Here is a 26,547-nt window from a genome sequence, read left to right on the forward strand (position 1 = left end):
ACTATCTCCATTTTAAAACGTTTTGGATTTTTTTAATACATACATTTAATTAATCTTATTATTATTATTAAGGCATGCCCATGGTTGAAAGGACCTTGGGGGGGTTTATGTGGTTTTGTTTGTTATTTTCGAATGGGAAAATGTAATAACTTTACCTCTGTCACATTTTATACACAAACAACCATGACGTTGTCACGTGTAAAATGTCACTCAACTATAGGTCATGTTCTCTTTTCTTTTACACAGTACTATCAAGTATTCAACAAAGCCTAGCCATGTAATAATCCAATATAGTGAAGATTGTGATGTAATGTTATTTTAGTCTCCCTACTCCCTCATTTATTAGATAAACACATTCACAAATATATACTGTATCTTTATCAACATACTGCTGCATTAACATTATAATGAGCTGATGTGCTAGTCCAGAGCAAACTGACAATTAGTGAAGCATTGAAACAAACCAAGTGAAAACATCCCGGAACAATGAATTTAATCATACACAAAAATTTGAAGAAAAGAAAACGATTTGATTCATGATACTGGGTTCACAATGCGATTTCCCCACAATTATTATTATTGTTTTTACAAAATGAGATTCCAGACAATATAGTATCAAATGAAAGAATGGTGCAGGTTATGGTTAATGTATATAGGCTACTCCCAGATTTGTGTTCAAAACGTTACTGCGAAAGTCAAAAAGAAAACAAGAAAAACAACCTCTTTCCACATTAGGGGTGGAGCCAAGTAACTCCAATGAAGAAAGAGGACTCTAAACCGAGTCCAATGAGGCCACTCCACTCACAAGCAGGTCAAAAGATATGGCAAAATATAGGAACTATCTAGTGATGTGTCGTTCATGATTGATTCGTTCAAAATAACTAGTTCATTGCCTTGAAGTGAACGTGAACGAGCTCGTTCACTTTCATGCCCCCCATCCCCTCCCCTCGTACGTACACAGGACGGGAGGGCAGGCTGTACGCGCGACGTAATAATAACGCTCCCGCAATGGTGCTTTTCACTAGAAAATAGAGCTACTGAACGAGAACGTGAACGAATCATTTGAACGAATCATTGCCGTATTCACCGAAATGAATGTTTTTTCCCACCACTAGAACTATCAAATATCGACCAAGCAGAAAAGAGGGTGGAGCCAAGTTACACCAATGAAGGACAAAGACTCTGATCTGAGTCCAATGACATCACCCGCAAGTCTGGCAATCAGCTCAAAAGTTACATTTAAAAAAAAAGGAAAAACTTGACCCTGTAGATCGGCTATTTTCACTTCCTGTTTGGCGGTGAAGGATGGAAGTTTGACGCTTCGCCACAGTCACCTGTTATGTGTGTGCAAAGTTGTGCAACGCCTCGCAGTGCGAGGTGTTGTGAGCTTGTAGATCAGCTATTTTCACAATATTTATCTGTGGAACCGATTCAAACTAAATGTAATTCCAACTTAAGTGCTTGTCAGGGTTCGAATATGATTATTTTGGGGGGTGGCGGCCTGAAAGGTTTGGGAAGCCTTGATGTACATGATGTCATATTATACTTTTAACAGTGGTTGTAACACACTTACTTTAAATTGCACATAAACACCGGACCGCTCATGGTCATTATAATAATAAATGGAGAGAGAGAGAGAGCAACACTACAGTCTATGAAACAAGGCACGCTCATTTATGGCAAAAGTACAAAAGTATTGGCATCAAAATATACTTAAAGGGATACTTCACTTTCAAATAAAATAAACATTAAAAAAAAATATTTAAAAAAAATGAAAGAAGTTATGGCAAAATAAAGGCCCCCTCACACATTAGTAGGACATTCTAATGCGTGAGGGGGCCTTTATTTTGCCATAACTTCTTTCATTTTTTTTAAAAAATTTTTTTAAATATTTTTTTTATTTGAAAGTGAAGTATCCCTTTAAGTAGAAAGTATAAGCTACTCATTATGCCGAGTGTCACGTTTTTCTTGTATTATGAAAAAGCTTTGAAACATGCTGTAACTCATTCACTGTGACGAAAACCCTCTTTCTGCGCCGAGTAGCGCGCGGTGTGCACACGGAGAATGCGGAGTCTGTCGCCCTAAAACACAATCGCCCCGGGTCAAAATCCATCGACCATGGAGCGGCCGTGGATGGCCCGCTCAAAAGGTGCGTGGGGCGTAGTGTTTTGGGACGACCGTTCCGGCTGCCCATGTAATGAATTGATTAAGTAAAACTCATCTGTTTTCGCTGCAGCTGCGCCCTAATAATGTAGTTTTCATTTATTTTTGTTCACGTATGCTATTAAAACAATGCAGCTATTGCAGTATTGGGCCTTAACTTGTGATTAAAAATGTATGCGTATTTGGCCCCTCATATATAAAATAAATGTAAAATCTGATTTAAAATTGAAACTTGCAGCTGATCAATGCGTTTCTGCGTTTACGTGCGGACAGGGATTAAAAAAAAAAATCTTTGTCATGTGGCCAGGGATTCTTTTTAAAAACTGAGGACTAAAATACCTGTTTAGAAAAAGATCCATATAAGTGTAGCCTAGGCCAGCAATCCTTAGAGCGTCCGTTCTCCTGGACAAGTCTGGGCTTAACCATGGCTTATTAAATGACGCTATAGAATAGAATCATTAATTTTATCCCGCAGGAGCGACCGTGGCCGAATTAGAGATTTGATAGGTCATTTTTGGACAATTCAGAGCACTATAAGCACGGACATGCACAAAGGAATGCATGTATTCCAAACAGAGAGGAGCGTTCGGAATAAAGTGTTTACATGGTCAATTCCGATTGGTATATCCCGATTCAAACGGTCTATACACGAATCCACAGAGCGCTTCCCTGTAGGTATGGCGCCGCCCCCTTTAGGTAGCGCCGCCATTACTGCGGTGTCAATATCAGCGTAGTAGCAGCTGACTGATATTACCGCAGTAATGGCGGCCTACCTAAAGGGGGCGGTGCCATACCTACAGGGAAGCGCTCTGTGGATTCGTGTATACCACCCCTCCTAACCCGAATGAAAATTCATTATTATTATCATCGAGGCAGAAACAGCAGAGCCCGAATGCAGCAGCCAAAGAGGTGTGTTGATTAACTGAAGATACAGGAAGTAATTGATGAAGTATACTTTTGAAAGTTGCTGAAACATCACTATCTGTAATTGTTAAAGGGATAAGTCACTTTCCAAAAAATGTTGGGTCATTTTATCGTCTACTCAGGCTTTTGTGAACACCCTGGACAGTTTTGAAGTTGCTTGATTCAGTATTTAGATATTTAATATTAATTTTATCAGACACGCCCCCTTCCTATACAAACCCATTTTGACCATTATAAATTCATCGAAAACACCCGTCCTTGGTTCTGGTGACTAATATTGCCCTCCTGATATGTGAGGGGTCCATGTTTTTTCAATTACTTTTGTCTTATTTTTAAATATTATTTTGAAAAGGAAAAATAACAATAATAATAATAATGAAAAAAGTAATCGAAAAAACATGGACCCCTCACGTATTAGGAGGGCAGGCAGTATGAGTCACCAGTCATCAATTGACTCGGATAAAAGTTATTTGATAGCATGTGACCAACCATTTTATTAGCGTCTCAATTACAGTGGTAACACGTAATACAGTGTCTTCATCTGAGTCTGAGTTCGTCCTCACTCCTGTCCCGAAACGGAACACTGGCAAGCACAGGAGGTCAAGTAAGTAGTGTATTTGAAATCATTTTTTTGCGGGGGGGGGGGGGGGGGGGTACCATGACAGTCTATTGGGGTAATCACTTGCCCCTTTTTCATGATTACAAGAGTCTAATGTCTACCGAAGAGCCCAAGTGGTATTACCGTTGAGGATAAATCTATTGGTGGCTGGATTGATATTATTTCAGTCATATTGAGAGCCAATATCTGTACTAAAAGTTAGTGAGACTATTTGTCCTTCAAACAGTCTGAGCAATCATCATAACTGTTTGCCATATAAAAATGCTTAGTGTTGTGAGACAACTAAAAACCCTGTCATAAATGCATGACAGATGATTGTAATTGTATTTATGTAGCTAGCATGTAGTTATTTATGTTTGTCTATCTCTGTCTTTAGAACAGGGACGTGCTGGCCACTGGGAAATTCGGGAAAATTCCAGAACGGCCGCGCCATTTACGGGCCGCCAGACGGCCGGTGGGCCACCCCCCCCCCCAAAAAAAAAAAAGTTTTATAAAACTTTTTTTTGCTCCCGATTTAGGATTATTACGGTAATTTCCGGGTCGCGCGGCCCAATTATTAGTTACGTTACTGTTGGGCTGGGACATTTTTCAGCAGTGGTGTAATTTACATAGGGTTGCTGGGTTAAAACGCCTCCCCCCCCCCCCCCGTTGACAAAACCAAACCCATGCGGTTTCCCTGAGCGACCCCAGGCAGAAGCCCAGACCCAGGGCGCTGAGGGTCAGGGGACGGAGGATCATTATAGGTGAAAATCTTTTTTTAAGCTAAATTAGAAGATTACAAGCTCGCAGCACGTTGTGATGCAACGTGTTTTGGGCCTCTAGACCAGTTATTTTCAGCTTCTTTTCCGTGACAACAAAGTATAAAATAGGCCATTCATTTATGAAAATGCATAAAAGATTAAATATGGAGATGAAATGTTTCTGCCTGACAGCGACAATATAGTGTAATATACCATTTGTCACAGCTTGGCTCTAGGCCGTGACAAACATTGGGACGGAGACCAGGATGAAGTTATAAATCAAATACATATTTATTAAACAAAACCTAATAATAACAAACTCGGGAGGAATGAACAGAACATAAGGATCAAATGGGGTGTGAAGTCAGTAATCAGTAGAGTAGATGTGGATGTGTGGAGCATGGTGTGGTGCGAGGTGTGTGGATGGAAAGAAAGAACATAATCATAATGATAAGGGCATGGAGAGTAGAGGTTGGAGCTGGTGGAGACAGGTCTGCTTCTCTCAGGCTTCTCCTAGAGACTGGCCAGGGGCTTTTATAGCCTCCTGGAGGCACCGGGCCCAGGTGCTCACCAATGAGCAATCAGCTCCACCCTGCTCCCCTATAGGGCAAGAGTTAGTGCAAGCATCACCCCCACAACCACCCAGACTAATATATGGGGCATCACACCCCCCCCTTAATACTTTTAAACTGTTGTCCCTATTTTGGGCATAGATGAAATTCGTTTTCAGAAAATTTCATAAATGGCAGATCTACAGTCTCACAATAAGTCTCTTCACAATGCGTTGTGAGCTTGTAGATCATCTATTTTCGCCACACAACGTCATACAACAAAGCATAAAATAGAGCTCAAGTGGCTCACATTAACCCTGGCATCATTATAGGCAAACCTTCTACTAAAAAGTAAACATAAAAAAATCAAAATCAAAAGCAGTGCTGTCCTATGCTCCCATGTCCTCTCATAGTAGCCTCGATCTCCAGGCTTTTATTGCTTAGTTTTGCTAAAAAATAAAAGCCTGGCCCAACTATAGCCTGTACTGGGTATGAGGAAGTGTTTCATTTCCCAACCAACCAGAGTGCAGTGGGCGTCGCTCGTAATGTTGTGTTAACGGGGCGGGGGTTGACGGACAGATCGGTGAACCAATGGGATCAGGCGCCGTCTCTCGCCGGCTCTATACACACGCCCCTTTATACACGAAATCAGGAGGGTTGCAGCAGGCTACTCTCATAGTAACAGACAATTAGTAGTAATAATAAATCATAATAATTTGCAGGTCCAGGCTTGGTGAACAGATTCCGTCCAGACTTCAAGAGGAAATTTGAAGACCTCTTTGATGACGACACAATGACACAGTACATTTACCACTGTAACGCCCAGACGCCCAGGTAGGGAAAATGATTTTTCACATGACTGAGTTGTTGATACAATTTTAAATGCGCGTTTGTTTATGCCCAAAGGGTGTGAAAGTGAGTGATTTCACATTGGTCTCAGAGGGATTCTGGAAATGACTCTAGGATAAATAAAAGCGTCCAGCTGGGAAATAAAACAAAGCATTTAAAACTAAAAGCTTTGGCAGGCAATGTGGTAGAAAACACAGGAACAGTAGTCAGGTTACCATCATTAGATAAATACATTTATATCTGTATTCACCTCTCTGTCTCCCGCCCTCCATCATCGTTCCTCCGATCAACTCCTGGCCCAGTGGCGAGGTGGGTTTCCGGGCCCTGACGGAGACCATGGCCTGGGCCAAGAGACCCATGCTGGAGAGGGTTCACCTGCTGCCCCCCGCCATGCCTCTCACCATGCTGTACGGAGCTCGATCCTGGATGGACAGCGCCTCGGGAGACAAGGTGGCACACATCAGGAAGCAGAGTCACCACCATCAGTGGTTCTCAAACCTTTCCATGTCAAGGACCCCCAAAATTATATGTATTTGGCCGCGGACCCCCATCTCAAAATATGTTGTTCCAGGGACCCCCAGAAGCAAAGATTTGAGTTACAAACGGTTGCCATGGGTACTACTGATTGTTGACAGACACATCTATTTTTCACTTTTCTCTCTAGTTGATAGACGATGCCTCTCACCATATCTACGCTGACCAGCCAGAAGAGTTCAACAAAGTGGTGGAAAACATTTGCAACAGTGCAGACTGAGTTGGGTGTGTGTGAATTACAAGCACGTAAAGAAAAGACCGCCTAGCGGTCTTCCGAGAGGTGGGGTGGAAGGAGGACCAAGTCGAGACGGATATTACAGTAACAAATAAGTATGTACATAATATATAACATGGCCATCAAGTTCCTTAAGTGCTGCAACATGCTAATGACTTTGTAAACATGAACATTTATTGTTGTTTTTAGTAGTTTCAATGTAATTAGTTTTGACAGGATTTTCTGAATCCTCTACTCAATGGACTTGAACACTCAATGCACAAAACACTGGTTGAAAAATCAATAACTATTATAACCACTATTATTTTTATAGACTGTACACAGTAAATGTGTTAAAGCTGCAATCCAGAACTTATCTTATTGAATAAAACATGTTTTTTTTTTTATTATCAATCTGTATGGTAGAATATCTTCATACCATACACACAAACCACTGCACAACTGCAGAGGTTGCTCCTACTTGTCCTTTGAGAAATGTAGACCCTGTGGGTCTCTGGTAGGACACCTACTGGTTGACAAGTGGTATTGCTCAACGTGCAACGTTTCCCTTTGCCTTAGCATAGCAGTAATTTGGTCTGAAACCCGAGTAGGACAGAAAAGTTATGGATTGCATCTTTAATTTAACTCCGAGTGAACAAAATGTGGTTCCATTTGTACATTTAGAGTTAAATTTAAAAACAATCTGTGTATACAGTATATGATATTGAGAAATGTATTATTTATTCATTTATGGTAACACGTTATTCACAGTGTGGTCATTCAGTTATGTGAATTGAACATTGCTGTCTTTTTTAACACAGAAATCTGAATGTTTTTATTTATAGTTACACATTACAAGCAATAAACTGTGGTTACATGCACCATTCAGTGCACTGGGTATACATTTACACTGTCTTTAGATAACTATACAACTAGGGACACTGAAGCATGCTCCTAATATTGTGCCTAAGTTTAACAGTGCACATGTGAATGTACCATTTTCTCTGACTTATTGTTCTCAGTCACCGTTCTATGTTTTATACTGTGTGAAATTAAATGCTATTCAATGATATGTGCCTGTTCATTTGACATAGATTGTATGAGTCTTTCCTTGAGCAAGCATGGTCTGAAGTGTCAATACGGTATGTGTGACTAGATTAACTATAAACACATGAACTACATACACACTGGATGCCACTGACAAGTATCTGTACGAATAAACATAACAGTGCTGGTCAATAGAGAACCCCTGTTACAGCCCAGCCTATGGGGGACTGAACTGCAACACAACAATGGACTCGCTCCTTCCCAGACCCCAAACAGCCAGTCGACACAGATTTGAAAACCCAAAAGTCAAGGATGTATTTTATATAAAACAAGTGTACACATTACCTCAGGGTTGGGACCACAATTAAAGATCACCCACCCCTACACTCCCATTACATTAACAAGAACCTTAACCCATGGTCAGTCTATCTCATTAGTGGGAGGCTGGTCAGGAGGAGAAACACCTGAGCAACTGAGACAGGCAGCGTTTATACTCCAGTCAATCCCCACAGGAGCCAATCCCCAGCCTGGTTCCACCTACACACACTACCACACACCAGCTAGCACTCGATTAGTCACTAACTGGGTCATTCATCACCAGCCAATCACTATGGAATGCTAAACCTGCCGTATCTAGATATAAATACATAAATAAATAAATGCATTTATAAAGCATGAAATGCTCAAAGAAATAAATAATTGTGCAAAGAAATATACAATTAAATATTGAAATGTATTCATTTATGTGACCATTTATGTATTTATTTATTTATTTATTTATATATTTATGTATTTATTTAATTATTTATTTCCTTATTTATTTACGTATTTATTTATTTAATTATTTATTTAAACATTTAATTATTTATTTAAACATTTAATTATTTATTTAAACATTTAATTATTTATTTATGTATTTATTTCCTTATTTATTTACGTATTTATTTATTTAATTATTTATTTAAACATTTAATTATTTATTTAAACATTTAATTATTTATTTATGTATTTATTTCCTTATTTATTTATTTATTTAAACATTTAATTACTTATTTAAACATTTAATTATTGATTTATGTATTTATTTCCTTATTTATTTACATATTTATTTATTTAATTATTTATTTAAACATTTAATTATTTATTTAAACATTTAATTATTTAATGATTTAAACATTTATTTAAACATTTATTTAAACATTTATTTCATGCCGTATTTCATTGACGGTATGTTAATGAGGGGGCGTGTCTTGCCCATTCAGGCTTTAGCAATCAAACCCAGAGCGCTCAAACACCCACAAAATAACTTCCAGCCCATAGAGCTGGTCAGTGGTCAAATGTATTAATATTTTGTTGATGATGATAACTGCGTTTATGTTCATAATAATTTGGTTTGATTTGATACATTAACAAATAACAATGAAAGCCATAATATATTTAAAAATATGTAAACTAAATAATATATAACAATAAATAAATGCTTGGGGATAATCCCCAACATGTTCAAAAAGGAATAGGAAGAAATGAAGACGTATTTACTCCTACCCCCTTCGTATATATCATTCCTGATTCATATAAACAATTACACATTTAAATCTATATCATAAATCCTATGATATCTGTATAAATTAAATATATATTAAAAAAAATCTTATACATATGATATTTACACACACATATTTATAACAGAGAAAACAGAACCGAATGTTTGTGCAATCATCACACATTAGCCTACTGTTACTGTATGTATATTAAACATATCATATTCATCTGCAGTCATCCATCACACATTTGTTCTATTAAATAAATGATATTAATGTCTATTATGGCTGTTGCGATCTGTCTATAGAATTATGTCCATGTTCATGTATATATATGTGTGTGTGTGTGTGTGTGTGTGTGTGTGTGTGTGTGTGTGTGTGTGTGTGTGTGTGTGTGTGTGTGTGTATATATTATATATATATGTATGCATACGTGTGTGTGTGTATTAAATTATCACTGGTTTCCAGTATCGCGAGACTACGCTTCTCCCTCGAGCTCTTGTAGCATCCGGTCTGATCCCACGTGACTTCCGTCAGAACAGAAGTATGCGACTTAAAAACATCACATTACTGTGTAGAAGAAGAACGCATCAACAACAATGGCGGCTGGCAGAAGTTGACGTGGTTCGGACCGACCAAACATTCGGCGTTCAGTTTCCCCATGTAAGTTTGAGACATAAACGTTAAGTTTATTATTATAATTTGTTAATTGCATGAACTAACTTGCAAAGTCATTCCATTTACAGCAAGTATTGGAACGGGTACAACTAGTCAACCTTTGTCCGTTTTTTTTTTCTTTTTATGGGGGTGATGTCCAATTGAGTTCTATTCAGTAATGGACAAATTGGCCTACTCAATCCCAGTACTTGAGTCAAAGTAAAGATACCTCTGGTGGTCAAATATTGCTCAAAGTGAAAGTAGCTCTGTCAAATTTGTACTGGAGTACTTGCATTTTAAAATACTCATTCAGAAGTACATTATTTTTTAAATAGATTTAAAAAGAAATGTTCCACAACATATCAAATTTTGCAGAAATGTATATCGATAATGGTAAAAGTAGCCAATGTACAGGTGCACAATATATTGTGAACTTGTAGATCTGCTATTTGCACTATTTGAAATGGGCCATAAGTCGTTAATGTGCCTTTTCCCCTTGTGTAATGTAGTACAGTCAAAAGTACCATAGGCTCTATGCACAGCAGCCATAGTGGAAATAAATTGTGCCCCATACTTCCTTCACAGATATAATGAAGTGGCAGTTTTCTTCCCCATGGCCTCTGACTTGGAGATAAGACCAGAGGTAAAACTAAACAAGTTCCAATTTATACATTGGTAAACCTATCGATTATAACAGTCAATCTCCCCATGGTCACCTCACAGACACTGGCATTGTGCATAATTTCTCATCTCCCCTGTTTAAATGTTGACAACTTTCCAAACTGCACATCATGTTCGAACAAGAAAATTGATGACTTGTAAGTGAGTTGTAAATGTATGACAAAAAAATGTCTTTGAAGCATGACAAAATGTTAGGCTTCCATGACTCCCAGAGAATGAAAATGACAGAGTTTTTTTTTTTTTTTAGATGATCTTGGACAAGATCATGTGGCCTCAAGTCCAGGACATCAATGACGTTGAATGCACCTTTGAACAGGTGTCTTGTGTGCTAGGTTTTCTCCGCCAGTTCATCGAGAACAGTAAGTATTTTCCCCAGATTTATTGAAGAGTCTTCTAGTGGAGGGGTCTTCAGCCCTTTAATTGAGAGGGCTGAAGCAGGGTCCCCCACTACATATTGTATGTTGCAGATTATTAACCATTTCATAGATCGCTTCGTAGACTTGTTTGACGAGATTATTTGTTTACACGATCTTTTCTATGTATATGTTGGATGTGTATTTTCAGACATTTAACCACTTACACCCTAAATACTTAGTACACTTGACCTTGGTCTTTTCTGTTTGACCCTCTACACACAACCTTTGGCTAAAAATCCCCTCAGAATATGGATGCTAGGGTTTTAGTGTTTAATGTAAATAAAAAATCCTGTCAAACACATTTTTGGCTGGACCTCTGAGGGCCCCCTAGGTGTCACAGACCCCTGTTGCAGACTCTTGTTTTAGTGCATCACACTTGGTGATCACAAACTGAGTCATGTGTGGAACATTTATTTCTTGAGCCCCATCACTTAAACTACTTTCTGTCTCTAGGTCCTTCAGATGTGCTAAAGAGGTTGCTAAGTTTCTGGACTGGCTGGGACGTTGTGCCCCAATACCTGGAGGTAGAAGTTATTGCGACATCATCACTGCCACAAGCATCCACCTGTTTCTTCAGGCTGAAGCTCTCCAAAACCCCTACCAGCTATGATGTCTTCAAAGACGAGCTAACGGCAAGCATCTCGTCAACTGATTCTGGATTTGGCCAGTACTAATGTATGTATCTGTCAGGCAGGTGAAAACCTAAAAATATGGTTTTATGTGTCCAAGTTACCCTACCAAAGGCCTAGATCACTTGGTACAGTAGATGCCAACTTTATTTTATGCCTCCTTCTGGAGATGAAAAGAGCCCTTGAGGAAAGTTAGATGCCAACGTTTCATTAGTTTGTCCTGGTAGCCCTCTGTGGACTAAACAAACCTCTACCAAGTGTTAACTATAGCCTTTAAACAAACACTGAACTCAAATTCTACCTATGAGGGTGGATTCTGCCAATGCTTTTCACTGGCGTTTTACGGAAAACCATAAATGACAACAAACCATCTCGGTTCCCATTGGAAAGCATTGGCAGAGGCCACCCTCATAGGCAGAATCAAAGTTTGGTGGGACTGCACTAAACAACCTTATGTTCCAAAGAATTTTGCACAGATGTTATACTTGTACTGTCAGTTTCTAAATTGAGTTACAGATTTGTTTTTTGTTTACATTTTGTAGTCTTATTTGTAAAAAAAAAAAGATTTGTTGGCATCCTTCAGTACTGACCAAATCCAGAATCATTTATGAACTGCTCAAAAAAAGTAAGGAAACCTAACTTCGGTCAATTATATCTCTCCTTTAATAATACCAATTGGTATTGTATTTTTTATCGTTGATTAGTCACCTTTACAACGAGGTACAGATTGTAAGGATCGGGCATTCGTGGAATGAGCAACACAGCTAAACGTGTGGGTAGCGCCTCACAAAAAATTGCCAAAATCACTATGCTTCTGTTGGTAATCTTGTTTTGAGCGATCTGCCAGCACACATGCTGAGAGGTGTGTGACTGGCACCTGAACATGGGTTCTGCAACTTTGTTGAGGTTGTGTGTATGCTCCAAGCAGCAGCACTGCCCCCATGGAAAGATGCCACGTTTCAGGATAAGGCCTGTGCAATAGGGCAAGTGAAGCTGGTGCTCCGTTACGCAACATTTGATGTCAGCCCTGGTACCATTTGCAGGCAGGTGTGTGCCAGTCAGTGACTGGCACCTGAGCATGGATCCTGCAACTTTGACATCTGTCTTTGGTACCAATGTGCAAATCTTGCCTGTAAAGCTATGGTTCCTCAGTGAAGCAAGGGGTCTTGGCTTGTTGACTTCACCAGTCTAAAAGAACTTGGTCCTAAGTTTGGAAATGGTACCAGGGCTGACACCAAATAATGCTGTCACTCTGCATAACAGAACACCAGCTTCACTTGCCCTATTGAACAGGCCTTATCCTGAAGGGACAAACGTGGCATCTTTCCATGGGCAGTGTTGCTGCTTGGATCATCAACACAAACTCAACAAAGTTGCAGAACCCATGTTCAGGTGCCAGTCACTCACCTGTGAGGCAGTCACACACCTCTCAGCAGGTGTGTGCTGGCAGGTTGCTCAAAACAAGAGCGATTACCAACATAAGCATATTGGGTGATTTTGGCACAATGTTTGGAGGTGCTACCCACACGTTTAGCTGTGTTGCTCATTCCACGAATGCCTGATCCTTACGAACTGTACCTCATTGTAAAGGTGACTAATCAACGATAAAAAATATATAAAACACAATACCAATTGGTATTATTAAAAGGGAGATATAATTGACCGAAGTTAGGTTTCCATACTTTTTTGAGCAGTTTATTATTGTTTTGTCATTTTATTTTTTGTTCAAACATTACTTCATGAAGACCTGAGTCCGACTCTACAAATGTCTTCTGAGGGCACGGTCACACAAGTAAAATTGTGCACCTAAAAGAAGAATTTACATATCCTGTGTCATTTAAGCTAGTTATACTTACAGTATGTATAAGTAGCTGATCTTTCAGCCACCAGAAGAATTTTGCACATGTTACACTTTTCTGTCGTGTTCTAAAAAAAAGATTTGTTGCCATCCTTCAAGGATTTTATTTTTGTTATTAGTACTGGTGAAATCCAGAATTGTGTTACTGAAGTTTTGCACTGAATTGTTTTTATTTTTTGTTCAATTACCTCATGTTAACCCTTAAGGGCACGCTCCCACCACACTTTTATTTTACCTCTGGGGTGGAATCTGCCAATGCTTTGTCAATGCAAATGCATGGATTCTTGGGAAAAATCCGCAAGACCAGGAATCCATGCATTTGCATTGACAAAGCATTGGCAGATTCTGCCCCAGAGGTAAAATAAAAGTGCGGTGGGAGCGCGGCCGTAAGGGGTGTTCACCGAAAAAAATTACTTATTTTCTATCAATTACACACCCCATGAAGCATTGCATTCATGGAGATTTTATTTTGTCACATTCCTAAGCCAATAATTTGATTACAGGCGGAAAGATGCTAATACCGGAGAGACCGCCGGTCATCAAATTATTGGCTCAGGAATGTGACAAAAACGAATCTCCATGAATTCAATGCTTCATGGGGTGTGTAATTGATTGAAAATAAGTAATTATTTGGGTGAACTATCCTTTAGATCAGGCCGAGTGCATGGTCGCCAAGTTTAATTCCTGTGAGGGTGGATTCTGCCAATGTTTTTGAATGGGTTTTCCTCCCATTAGCTAATTTCAGCAAGAAATGCTCCATTGGCAGAATCCACCATAACAGGAATTAAACTTGGCGCCAAGTATTAAACTTCAGTGTGCCCTAAATTTGTGCTCAAAGATTTTTCAAAAATGTTGAAAAATGCCAGATGTACAAGCTCGCAGTGCTCCACGAAGTGACAAGCTGTGTATATCTGCCATTTTTGAAACGCAAAAATCTAAAATGACACGGATGCGTGTCACACTGGATTTAATGGGACTGCACTGATATGGTTTTATTTTAGAAGATTAGTCATGTTACTGCAGTGATGCTGCCATCCTGGGCAAGGATGTGTGCTTCATTTTGTCAAGAGAAGATGTCATGTTACTGCACTGATTGATGCTGCCATTGCTGCATTCCGTTGCTGTCATTGTTGCGTAATATATAATGGCTTTTATATTGTATTAAAATATACTGTCCTAAAATTCTTTCAATTCATTTATTCCATGGGCGATGAGTCATCACAAGCATTGTGTTTAATAACCAGACAAAATTATAGAGATGTTTCATCATAGGATGAACACATGAAGGAAAGATTTGGAAATCAACATCCCAGGGTCTGAATCAGGTTTATTGTCACATCACAGGTTTACAAGGTAAAAAAGTGGGTCAAATTCGTTTTGTACATTGTTCCCATCGCAACATTATTTCCATAGAGGGGGAAAGAAGAGGGGCGGGGGGGGCAAGGAGATCAAACAAGAGAACAAAAAGGCCAAACTAGTTATCTACATATTTACAATAGTACCTGCACTAAGGTGCCTGAGCATATGTATACTGTGCATGATATACTTATGGACGTTAAGGTGCAAAAAGTCAGTGCGTGTCGCTGCATAATCCACCTAAAGTGGACTGACCCTGGTATAATTCGCAAGTAGCTCCAGAGAGCAAAAAAAGTCACTTGTAAATTAGTTTCCACAGGTTTATCAGGTCTAGGAGATTTTAGAGCATGACATGCTTCCATCTTCAGAGGCCCTCAGATTGACCCCTACCTGAGTAGGAACGAAACACAACCATGTATCTTTAAGGTCTCCCATAATGAGTAAGGGAATATTTCGTTTTTTAGGTCGACCCCAAGCTCAAAAGCCAGTCGGGAAAGGTTACAAAGCCCATAACTTCAGATGTGTGATTTAACCAAAGAAATACTGAAATATAGGCCTCTTATTTTCTATCAATTGCACACCCTATGAAGCCTTGAATCCATGGATTATTTTGTTTTTGTCGCATTCTTAAGCTAATAATTTGATTCCCGTCTCCTACCGGCTAATGTATCCGGTAGGAGACACAAATACACCCGGGCATCAAATTATTGTTTTAGGAATGCCACAAAAACAAAAATAAATCCATGAAATCAAGGATTCATCGGGTGTGTAATTGATAGAAAATAAGTCATTTTTTGGGTGAACTCCTCCTTTAAGGCAGAAATTTGTGTTGACAGGAAAAGAGGGCTTTTTACTTTTCTCATTCACCAGAACAGATTCATGTCAAATATGATGTTTAATTGAATATTTTATTAACAGCACAGTCAAACACTGTCTAAAATGATGACACCAAGTTGTTTCCATTGGGTCCTCTGTATTCAATTCTTCATCCCATTATCTCAGTTAGTATGGCAACGGACTCAGTGTACACATTCAACACATCAGAAAATGGGCCCTCAGGATTTGGTAATCGCTGGACTTCTTCGGGAGTCATTGCACGTGGTAGCTGCACTTCAGGGACAGTGATTCCTTGACGGTGGTGACCATATGGTCCTTCCCAGTCAATCCCATACTCCATGTCAGCCTAAAGTTAAAATGAAACATACACATATGTAAATATCTTACCTAAAGCAGCGGTCGCACACACAATCAGGAGTAATTATAAACTTTTGGGGCATTAATGGATAACACCACCAGAATGCCACAGCACAATATAACAGCAAACATAAAACTATTTTAAAATAATTTAGTATGTTTTTCCTGGACCTGTGTAACTTGTGTATCATCTGTGTGTTAACATTTCATTTTAGAATATTAAGACTTCAACATTTTACAGTCCAGCTCTGTCTTTAAATAACAAACCTGGACGGGGTCTTGTCCCTCACGTTGGTTCCGAGTCCATAACTGCAGAGGTGACTGATGTCCTTCGGTACGCAGCCTATGGTTGTTCCAGCCGTCCGCAAAGAACTGCAGGTGCCTCTGAAGGTGTGGCAGAAAGCTCCAGTGCAGTGCATAGATGTGGACTTCTTCATCTGGGTTGAGTAGACCCTCCCTCTCCAGATTGCTGAAGCAAGTGTAGAAGAGGTCCAACACTCCCCCAAAGACATCCCGCCATAATCTCTCTATCCTGGATGAAAAGACAACACAGCCAAACATAGGGAGGGGATGTTATATTATTAAAATCGGCACAGCAGTAGCAATACCTGGGAGGAAAGGTAGTGTTGATAGCAGACAACAGGGACAGCAGTGGTTGGTAGTTTACTTGTAGACAAACTTCAGACAGATAAGACTCCCAATTTCTACTTCTACTAAAGTGAAATAGCACTTTAACCCATTAAAACCCGGAAAGCATTGTGTGTCATGTCATTTTAGAGTTTAGCTAAAAAGGCATTATTTTGTACTTTGGCTATTCAAAAATAGCAGATGTACAAGCTCATAGCACGTGACTTTGTGCCACGCTACGAGCTTGTAGATCTGCTATTTTTGAAAAATCATGATGATTTTTTTTTTACATTAAATAGTTCGAGCACCACTGACATGCAACATAGGTTTTTCAGAAAACTGAGTATTTAGAAGACATTTGGCCACATGGCTTAAGACACATGGATATGGTCATTGTCACGGCTAATAAGAGAAAATATGAGAAGATGCACATTTGTTAACCCATTTAGATCCGAGGCCGATTCTAAAAACGCCTTCTAAATCCTGACCTAGGTTTTCTGAAAAACTTCAAATATTTATTCAAAAATTAAAAAAAATGTATGTTGCTATATACCGTACATGGCAACAGGAAGCCAAAAAGGGGTTCCCGTCCCGAAAGGTATAGTTACAAAAAGGGGCTCCCGCCCAAAATGGGTAATACCTCTGGTTGTGTACACTTCTTCCGGTAATGTGGGAATTACGGTTTGGTCCTCTGTGCGTCACCATATAGCGTGCTACTTCAATATTTTCCCCTCCTTTGTCAGACCGTACACGAGATGGAATCCCATAAGAGTGGACTGCCTGCAGGAAGCTGTTCATCACTGTTGATGCACGGTTGTTGGTGGCGGCACAAAGGTAGACAATTAGACGGCTAAAGCCATCAATTCCACCATGGACCACAATCCTCCATCTGCAAAATACAGTAACAACACTGGTGTCAACTTTGTAACAAACTTGATGATGCTTTAAATGTAAAAAGAAGGGAAGTCAGCAATCTTTTATCACAATCTTACACATTTCTGACCTTTGGGACACCTTACTTGCAATTTATTTATGACCACTACTTAAAGCGGTTCATATTTTGGCAATGTGTATATTTTGATTAGCACCTTACTGCCAACTAGTATATAATTATGGCACTTTTAACCTGTTGCATTGTTAGCATGTTCACATGTGGTCTCGCTTTATTGATAATGTTATTCAAGGGCACATGGTTAAAGGTGGTCTTTATAGTTACATCTTGTGTGCGAGTAAAACAAAGGAGAAAAAAAGACAGTAGGATAATATAATCAAATACATCAACTTATAAACACACAACTCTGACAGCAATGGCAACATATACATATACTCATAGATAAACTTTTTGTTCCAACACGCGCTCAGACTCTTCTGGTGCACTATCCTCTTAAAAACAATGACATTAAAACAAGTGATGGATCGCACTCAGAATGGCAACAGTGAGTGAGTTTATTTATTTTATTTCTCCACGTCTTTACAAGAAAGGACAAGCGTTTTGGTCATCCAGTTCTTTCTCCTGGGTTATTGACATCTAAAATGTAAACAGTATGTCTTTCTACCATTACATCTAATGTAAACATTATGAGCCTGCAAAAGCATGGAGAATGCTGTCAATTGACCTGTGCCTCTTAATCTCCAAGTTGACAGCATCTATGTAAACATATTGTGAGCATGACCTTGGCTTTGTTCAACACACAACCTTGGGGGATGGGGGTGGTAGAGTGGTGCAGTGAGGGATTGTGAGGGGGGAAGAGATGTTAACATTTCCCAAGCTTTGTTTTTGTATTTTACTCTTTCCTACTTTGTAATTGCAACTGCTGCACAACAATCCTCTGCACATATCTTGATGGTCATGTAGGCTACTGGTGTCGTGTATTATGAGACCTTATTACTTATTTATTAACATTATACACACAAGTATAACCATATTGACTTTACTAAAGTCCACGTTTGCATAGACCTGATGCTAATCCTGAACCATTGTCTGAAGAGGAGAGGCTGGCTGCTAGCTGTGAACTGAAATTACCATTCTATTGTTAACTTGAAGATAGTCTGATCAGAGAGTGGCCAGAGTGGCCTCATCCTTGTCACACCTTAACAGCAGGAAGCAGCCAGAGAGACATTAACATTTAGAAACATTGTCCTTTTCAAAGGACATGAAAGGACAGGTCACAGATACGACACTGGCATTGGAAGGGGGCTGATCGGAGGGTCTCATTAAAAAAGTTTTTAGTAACACTGCTTTATATTAATCTAATAGTACAGCCTTACCGTATAAGTTTGTGGTTGCCGTCTATATGCCACAGACTATTAGGAGCTGGTACAGTATATCGTCTGCGCCTCACAGTCTGCAGCTGTAGTCTGCGCATCAGGATCCCCTGTGGGTCAACTCGACGCATTGATTCTTGCACACGTTGTCCTTCAAGCAAAACATGGAAAGTAAAACGTTGAATCACACACATGTTGGAATCATTTATAATGATCAAGTAAGCCTACTATACAATAAATCAGGGGTCTTCAACGTTTTCAGGCCAGGGACCCACAAACTGATGGAGAAATGGAGCAGGGACCCTCTACCTTGTAGTGTGGGGGGCTACAACATCTATTGTATAATTATGTATAACATTGTGTTTCATGTATAAATATACCATGTTATTGTGCAGTCAAAATTAAGCTATTAAAATAATAGACAGATTAATATATTCATGCTTTTATTTAAAAAACACATGTACAAGGGACAGTGACTCAGTGAGTAGGGTGGAAATCTTGTCAAGTTAGAGATGACCAAATAGTCACTTACTTTGAACCCGTATGCCTCGAGCATTGACATGGCCTTGCATCAACTTGTACCCAGTATTAGGAAACTGACCGAGGATCTCACGGACCATAGAATCCGATCCATCATTGTCAATGGCGTTGTTCAAGTCAGACACTCTTAAAAAAAAAAAAAAAAAAACATACAAATCAACGCTGGTAAGCAAGACAAATTAATGAACGTCAATGTTTGGAGCTTTTGCCCAGGACCTGGGCCAATTTTGGACCTCAGGGCCTAGCTCCATAAAGAACCTCTCACTCCGCTATACAGCTGAAAATCCCCCTACGTCCGCTGCCAGTACTGCTCCCGGTTTGGCTACAATGGGAAACATGGCCACAGGCTGACTAAATAAGCGATTAAAACGGGTAGTTTCGCTCCAGACCTAAAATATTATGCTCCGGACCAAACCTTAAACATCCGTGCGGTTTGGAATCTACCATTACTTTTGGGATACGATGTATACAAAAGGGTAAACAGCAGAGCCTTGGTAGACGATTCCACCGATTCTGGATGAGAACGACATAGAACCTCATCTCGGAGCTGTATAGCGGAGTGAGAGGTTCTGGTTGCACTTGCTATGCATCCTATGTGTATAACGCATCATGAACATACTTATAAGGCATTATAATCTGCTCATAACCCTGTATAATCAGATTTATAAGAGCTCATAAATACTCATAATGCTTTATAACCATAACCATAATACATTATTATCACATGACACAGGTAAAGGCAAAACAGCCTACACATACACTCATGTATGTACTCATTATTTGTACATCTTACTGTGTAAAAACGCAAGATGAGAGTTGATTAAACTAAAGAGTAAAGTAAAGTAAATTCAATGGCACACCTTGCACTTTGTGTCTACCTGTACCTATTTGAATAATGTATGTAAATTGTGCTTTTCGTCCTGACCCAAAGGGTCACTCCACATACAGTAACTAAATCAACCAACTGTGTACAAACAGGTCTAAGTTCTTGCATGTGTAAAAGTTGAACCACTATGAGGAGGCATTATGGTGGCAAGGTATTGTAACCACTCCTGACTGTGAAACTGGATGTCTGGGGGAGACGTCTTCTGAGCAGCCAAGTCCAAAACTCAGGAAGACTAAAGGTAGGCCAATTGAATTTGTAGGATGTACGGCCACCATAGTCTGTAGGCTATCAATTATAATCTAATACTTGTCATAAAAAATGTTTTGAATACATTTTATTCGACCACTTAAACTTAATGTGCTGCTTTTGAAAGGCGATAACCCAGAGTGATGACACGGAATCGCTAATGCAACAACCAGTGTAGTGTTGGTGGTGGTAGTGTGGGTGATGGCTGATTTCGGCATTCACACCTGGCCTGCGTCCAAACTAATTGAGTGACTGCACCCAGCTCAGATCAGAGCCCAATTATTTTGGACTCAGGCCAGCTGTGACTTGCTGTTTTGAGTGGTACAACGGCACAAATGTTTTTGTGCATTAGCTGTCCTACCTGGTGTTAAGCTACAACCATGGGAAAGGGGAAAGTACCATCGCCTTGACTTGGCTGGGGTCTTGTACAAGTGGACCAGCATGTCAGAAAGATCAATGCCTCCCATATTTTCCCCAGTCTCTTCTGCCTGTCAGGGTTGAACATTAAATTACAATAAAAGTAATCGAAAAGAACACGGCCCCTCGCGTATTAGGAGGGCCGTATGAGTTACCAGAACCAAGGACAGGTGTTTTCGATGATAAAATAACCAAAATGTTTTTGAAAGTGAAATATCCCTTTAAATGTGCTCTACCAATTACCTGACCCGACTGTAAAAGGGTTCGGGAAACATACGTGAAGGTGAAACCAGGCTGGTAGGGTTGTAGTCGAGACCACCTAAAGCGAGTCCAAGTCAGTACCAAGTCCGAGGGGGGGCGAGTCCGAGTCAAGACCGAGTCCGAGAGGCCAGGGAGGGGGTCGAGTCCGAGTCAAGACCGAGTCCGACGGGAGGCGAGACCGAGTCGAGGCCGAGACCGACCGGAGGCGAGACCGAGTCGAGACCAGATTTGTTTTTGTATTTATTTTTTTTATAGAAAATGTTCAAATCAGCCTCATGGTGGCGCTATGACAGGCCACAGGAAAATTTGCACACTCCCTAGAGGCCAAGGAAAAACCCTTGCCCTGCATTTTTCACATCTGCCTGTTAAGAGCGCCACCAGGAGGCTGACTTTTGTAAAACAAATTTGTTGCTATTACTCCTTCAGATTCTATCCAAAAATCACGCAAATCAGTACACAGTATCTCTATAGTCATGTGATCAAGACGGATGTGTCCGATATTTCATATTGCATCCTAATTTGCTAACATTAGCTTCCAAAGTTTGCAGGATAGATCAGTTTGGAACAAAATGCCTCAAATCATGAACGCAGCATGCGATTTCCGTGAAATTTTCCACACACATTCCCACTAGAGAGGAAGAAATGCCGCCCTTTTCACATTGGCCTGTTATAGTGCCACCAGGAAGCAACAATAACCTACCTGACCTGGCGGAGACCTGTGCTCCGAGGAGCACTTTTTCTAGTTTTGTTTTGTTTTTATTTTGACATTTAAAACATTCTTTGCATCTTTTAATGAATGGCAGAGCAATTAGCTATTTAGTTATTTTTACTGAATTAATTACATCTCAATGGTAAACCTAGACCAAACAACAATGACCAAATTGACCAATGAGCCATTATCATCATTACACATTAATGTTCCTTACAGACAGAACAATGAAAACTACTCCCCTTTAATGACAAGGAGCCATCATTACATAGCACATCGATATGTGCTACTTTAATGACTGAATTACATGTGAATGGTAAAGTTATTGACCAACCAAGTCTCACACCCCAGCAATGAATCAGTGTTTCAAACACTGGTGAGACATTCGATTTAAACGCACTGTCATTCAATATGCGTTTGCATCTTCAGTTTTAAAATATGTAAACGTCATAATAACAGGCTACAGTAGTTATATATATATATATTTTTTTAAAGCAGATCTACAAGCTCACAATGCGTCCCATGACGCATTGTGACCAGGCCTGGAATTTCATCATTTTAGGCCAGGGGCAAGGCCACTTGGCCTTTTGTCATTTTCTAGGGCAAAAAGGCCAAATGCCAGGGCATTTTTTTTAAAGTCCACGGACATAATGAATTTAATTTGAAGGTTAAGGATGATTTTATTTTAATATAGTACAAGAATAGTATAACTATCTGTGTAATATAACCCATATTGGCAAATGACCAATATTTGTACTAAGTTATATTGGTCTCAATATTTGTCACATTCAGCCCTGGACTTCACTGACTGAAGTAGGGGTCATATGAATCACATTAGATTCACAGATTTTATGTATTTTCCCCACAAATTATTTTCATTCAAATTAAATGTGATTGAACTTGCACTAACAATGACTTTAGTTGATTTTGCTCTATTTAAAATATAATATTTCTTAATTATTAATAATTGAAGCTTGTAGATTGGCTATTTTCACCAGTTTTTAAATAATAATAAAAAAAAGGAACATACAAGGCTTCCACCCAACAGCGACGGTTCTGTATCAGTACATGAGTCAGTTTTAGCATATTTCATTCTAATTGGCTACGATGACTGCCTATGAATTTCATGGCCTGGGTAGGTAAACCTGGCCTGGTGGAGATATGCCCTGTTGCGCACAGCAGAACAACAGGTGAAGGCAATGAACTTAAACATTGTCCATTTGTTTGTGAGGTGAGATCACAGCTTCTCTCTACTTTTGTGTGATATTGATAGCCTATAACTTTGAATTTGTTTGCAGTTCATTTCTATTGCTTACTGGATATGAAGACTAATAATTTTGGGATTTCGCTGTATTTTGTCAAATGTATTAATCTATATTTTTCTGTTGATCAAGCCTCGGGTTTTGTGATTAGATGCGCACACGCGCTGTCAGCCACTGGCAATCAATAATGTGCGCAAGGAAACCTTACTGAAAGCCGTCTCTAATCATCTTTAGAGAATCTCGTTTATTAAAACAACCACAGGCTACACAGTGAACACACAATAAATAAATAAATAAACACCTGGAAAGCTTGCGCTGTTAGTGGAAATAATTAAAAAATAATATAAACTAGAGGGACATGGCAGAGTGTGTTCTGCTGCTGCTGCTCCGCTGTCAACCACGAGATGATGCGCTACAAGACAGCTGTCCATAAGCGCCAGACAGCTCTCTTAGAATGTTAATGTGAATAGGCTCCTCATAATATGGGTATAATAAAATTATTTCATTGCATTATAGTGACTTGGTCTTGGACTCGAGTGGACTCGGTGGGGGCAGAGTCCCGAGTCCCTTAGTCCGAGTCCGAGTCAAGACCGAGTGAAATTATGGGCGAGACCGAGACAAGACCGAGTCAAATTATGGGCGAGACCGAGACAAGACCGAGTAAATCTCGAGACCGGTCTCGAGACCGAGACCGGTCTCGAGTACTACAACCCTACAGGCTGGTTGTCTAATACTCATATGTGTGATTTCATTGTTACTTTCTTGGCTTATTCCAGCTGCTCCGACTTTGGAGATGGCCCTGCACAAAGCCAGATCCACAATACAGCTCCAAGAACTTCAAATCAAACACCTGAAGACAACTCTGACGTCACTCTCTGAAGACAAAGTCTTTCTGCAAGACCAGCTACAGAGTGGTAATTCAGTGCATACATTGTTGGAAATATGTTGATTAGGGGTTTAATATCAGCTAAATGTATTTAGATTACAATCTTTCTTTTACCATTCCATTTGTCATGTTTGCAGCGGGCTTAAACTATGCATACTTTTGATCAAAATGTTTTATCATTGCAGCCCTGAAAGGCAGACCTCTCGGTGAACCCTCTTTTGAAGCACAGGTGAAGACTGAAAAGAGACCTTCGGTCACCTACAGTTTGTCCAGCTCAGTCTCTTCGACATCTGATTCCTCCTCATCAGAGGAGAAGAAGAAAAAGAAGACAAAGAAAAAACACAAGGAATCCAAAAAGGTGTTTTGCAGAGGTATTGCTACATAAGAGGCTTTCTTGAATTACACCAAGAAAGCCAAGAATGTTTTATTAATCAATTTTGACATTTGTGTATATTTTAACAGTCTTCGACACATCCCCAAATAGTGTTTGCGAACGCGGAAGGAGGCGCGGCGAAGCTGCGCCTCCGCCCAAGTGGAGCCTACTATGAAACGCTTCCAGCGTTCGCGCGTCTTACTTGTTTTTATGACTATTTGCCTTAGTGACTAAATGTCCCCTGTGGGATCAATACATAGCTGCCTGTCTGTAATACGGATTAACATCCGTGGCTTTAGGGTAAGCACATATTTTGAATTTGTACATGCGTATGGAGAATTACGTCTACAAGACTCTTGGTCCAAGGTTTTAGAATTACCTGTAACACTTTGTCATAGTGTGCACATTCATACACATAAATAATACTTAAACTCATACGTTGACTCATCATTAATTTATCATGAATTTATTGTTAATAAATGATAAGTAATGATGATGATGTCACTATAACTTAACCAAATAATATATCATTACTTAAGGGCGACACGTGGTGGTTTGTAGATTGTGGCTTCTATGTCCAGGATGAGTGCTCATAGGCGGGTAAGAGTAGTGAGGAGAGTCAGTCTCTGGTGTTAGTTGTGGGTCATGAATTCCATAACCTACCTGAGGGTCCCCCTGGGTCCACCGGGCCTATTCAGTGAGCCAGTCCAACTTGGGACACCCCCATCACCCTAACACAGAGCAATGCACCACATGTAAGCTTTGGAACAACTACCACCAGCGACTGACTCTCATCGCTACTCCTACCTGCCTATGAGCACTCGTCCTGGACATAGAAGCCGCGATCTGCAAACCACCATGTGTGGCCCTTAAGTAATGATATATTATTTGGAAGTAATGATATATTCATTGGTTAAGTAATAGTGAGTTCATCATCAATTAACATTTCTTATCAATGAATTCATGATACATTAATGATAAGTTAATGTATGAATTAATCATTAATTAAGCCTTATTTACATGTGTGAATGTGCACATTATGAGAAAGTGTACGGAATTATCAGTGCTAGCAAATGGAATGCTGGATTAAAACTTGCTTGAGCCACGCAGACTAATATCCCAGCTGAAAAGTGAATTCCAAGTCTTTATGAGAAGGAATTACATTTTTTAGTTCGCTACCAACAAAAGAGACTGAACTCTCCTGATGATGGCATACATTTAAAGAAAATTGGAAATTGATGTCCAAAGACACCAGGGGCCTTAGGAAGGTCTCCAGCAAGGTTTTAATGTAGCATCAACATCTATAATTCGGAGGCATGAGGGCTAGGATAAACTGAATGTGTTTTCCTTTCACAGTGAGAACCCCAGAAGCATCCATCCAGCGGTACCGGAAGGTCTTGAAGCTTGTTCAGAAAGGAAGTAGCAAGCACCAGGCTTACGAGAAGGCGAATGTTGACCGTAATACAATTGTCAATCAAGCACCTATTGCAGAACTAAATAGTGTGAACCCAGGAAAATATGAGGAGTTACGACGCACATTCCCAACCAATGGTAATCTTGTCATCTTTGCTAAACTCTGCTCCGCTGTCTGTGCTGTCGAACCAGAGGTCAGCAAGATTGCAAAACTAAATAGGCAGATTATGCTTCTTGATATAGGCCACAAGAAGTAATTTTGTTTTTATTATTGAGAACTTCTGCCAAATGTGTGGTGCACACTGGCAGTAAGACATTTTGGGGATCCAAATAAATCTTTATTTTATTCAAATGTCCCAGTGTGTTAAATAATTGGAGAATAATGTTGCTGGAAAAAGCACTGTAGTCCTTTGGTCGGCCTTGTTTTATAATTTAGTTTTATAGTTGTGTGTAACAGACCATATTTGCACTGTTGAACAGACCATATTTGCACTGTTGAACAAATCTTAAGTCATTTTGTTTTATTGTTGAGAAGAATACTTATCGTTGCTGTTTTTGCCAAGCACTGTTGTGGAACAAACCTGGTCATCTTTGTTAAAGGGATATTTCACTTTCAAACATGTTTGGGGTCATTTAAACGTCTACGGCACCCAGACAGTTTGTAAAGGGATATTTCACTTTCAAATAAA

General features: G+C 39.6%; 1 protein-coding gene across 1 annotated transcript; it reads left to right on the top strand.

The window, feature by feature from the left end:
- Positions 1-23,966: 23,966 nt before the first annotated feature.
- LOC308093060 (coiled-coil domain-containing protein 106-like) lies at positions 23,967-26,338 on the top strand. The gene is made up of 3 exons (XM_080439267.1): positions 23,967-24,100; positions 24,258-24,443; positions 25,802-26,338. Exons 1-3 carry the CDS (start codon positions 23,980-23,982, stop codon positions 26,113-26,115), a joined length of 621 nt encoding a protein of 206 aa, XP_080295393.1. The 5' UTR covers positions 23,967-23,979; the 3' UTR covers positions 26,116-26,338.
- The last annotated feature ends 209 nt before the right edge of the window (positions 26,339-26,547 follow it).

Source organism: Gymnoscopelus braueri (assembly GCF_963280865.1).
Source record: "Gymnoscopelus braueri genome assembly, chromosome: 10".
In the NCBI taxonomy this organism is placed as follows: domain Eukaryota; kingdom Metazoa; phylum Chordata; class Actinopteri; order Myctophiformes; family Myctophidae; genus Gymnoscopelus; species Gymnoscopelus braueri.

Excerpts from the sequence above, each read along its gene's own strand:
- LOC308093060 (XM_080439267.1), top strand. The coding sequence starts at position 23,980 with ATGGCCCTGCACAAAGCCAGATCCACAATACAGCTCCAAGAACTTCAA. Across the intron at positions 24,101-24,257 it reads GCAAGACCAGCTACAGAGTG|CCCTGAAAGGCAGACCTCTC; the intron begins GTAATTCAGTGC and ends TTATCATTGCAG. Across the intron at positions 24,444-25,801 it reads CAAAAAGGTGTTTTGCAGAG|TGAGAACCCCAGAAGCATCC; the intron begins GTATTGCTACAT and ends TTCCTTTCACAG.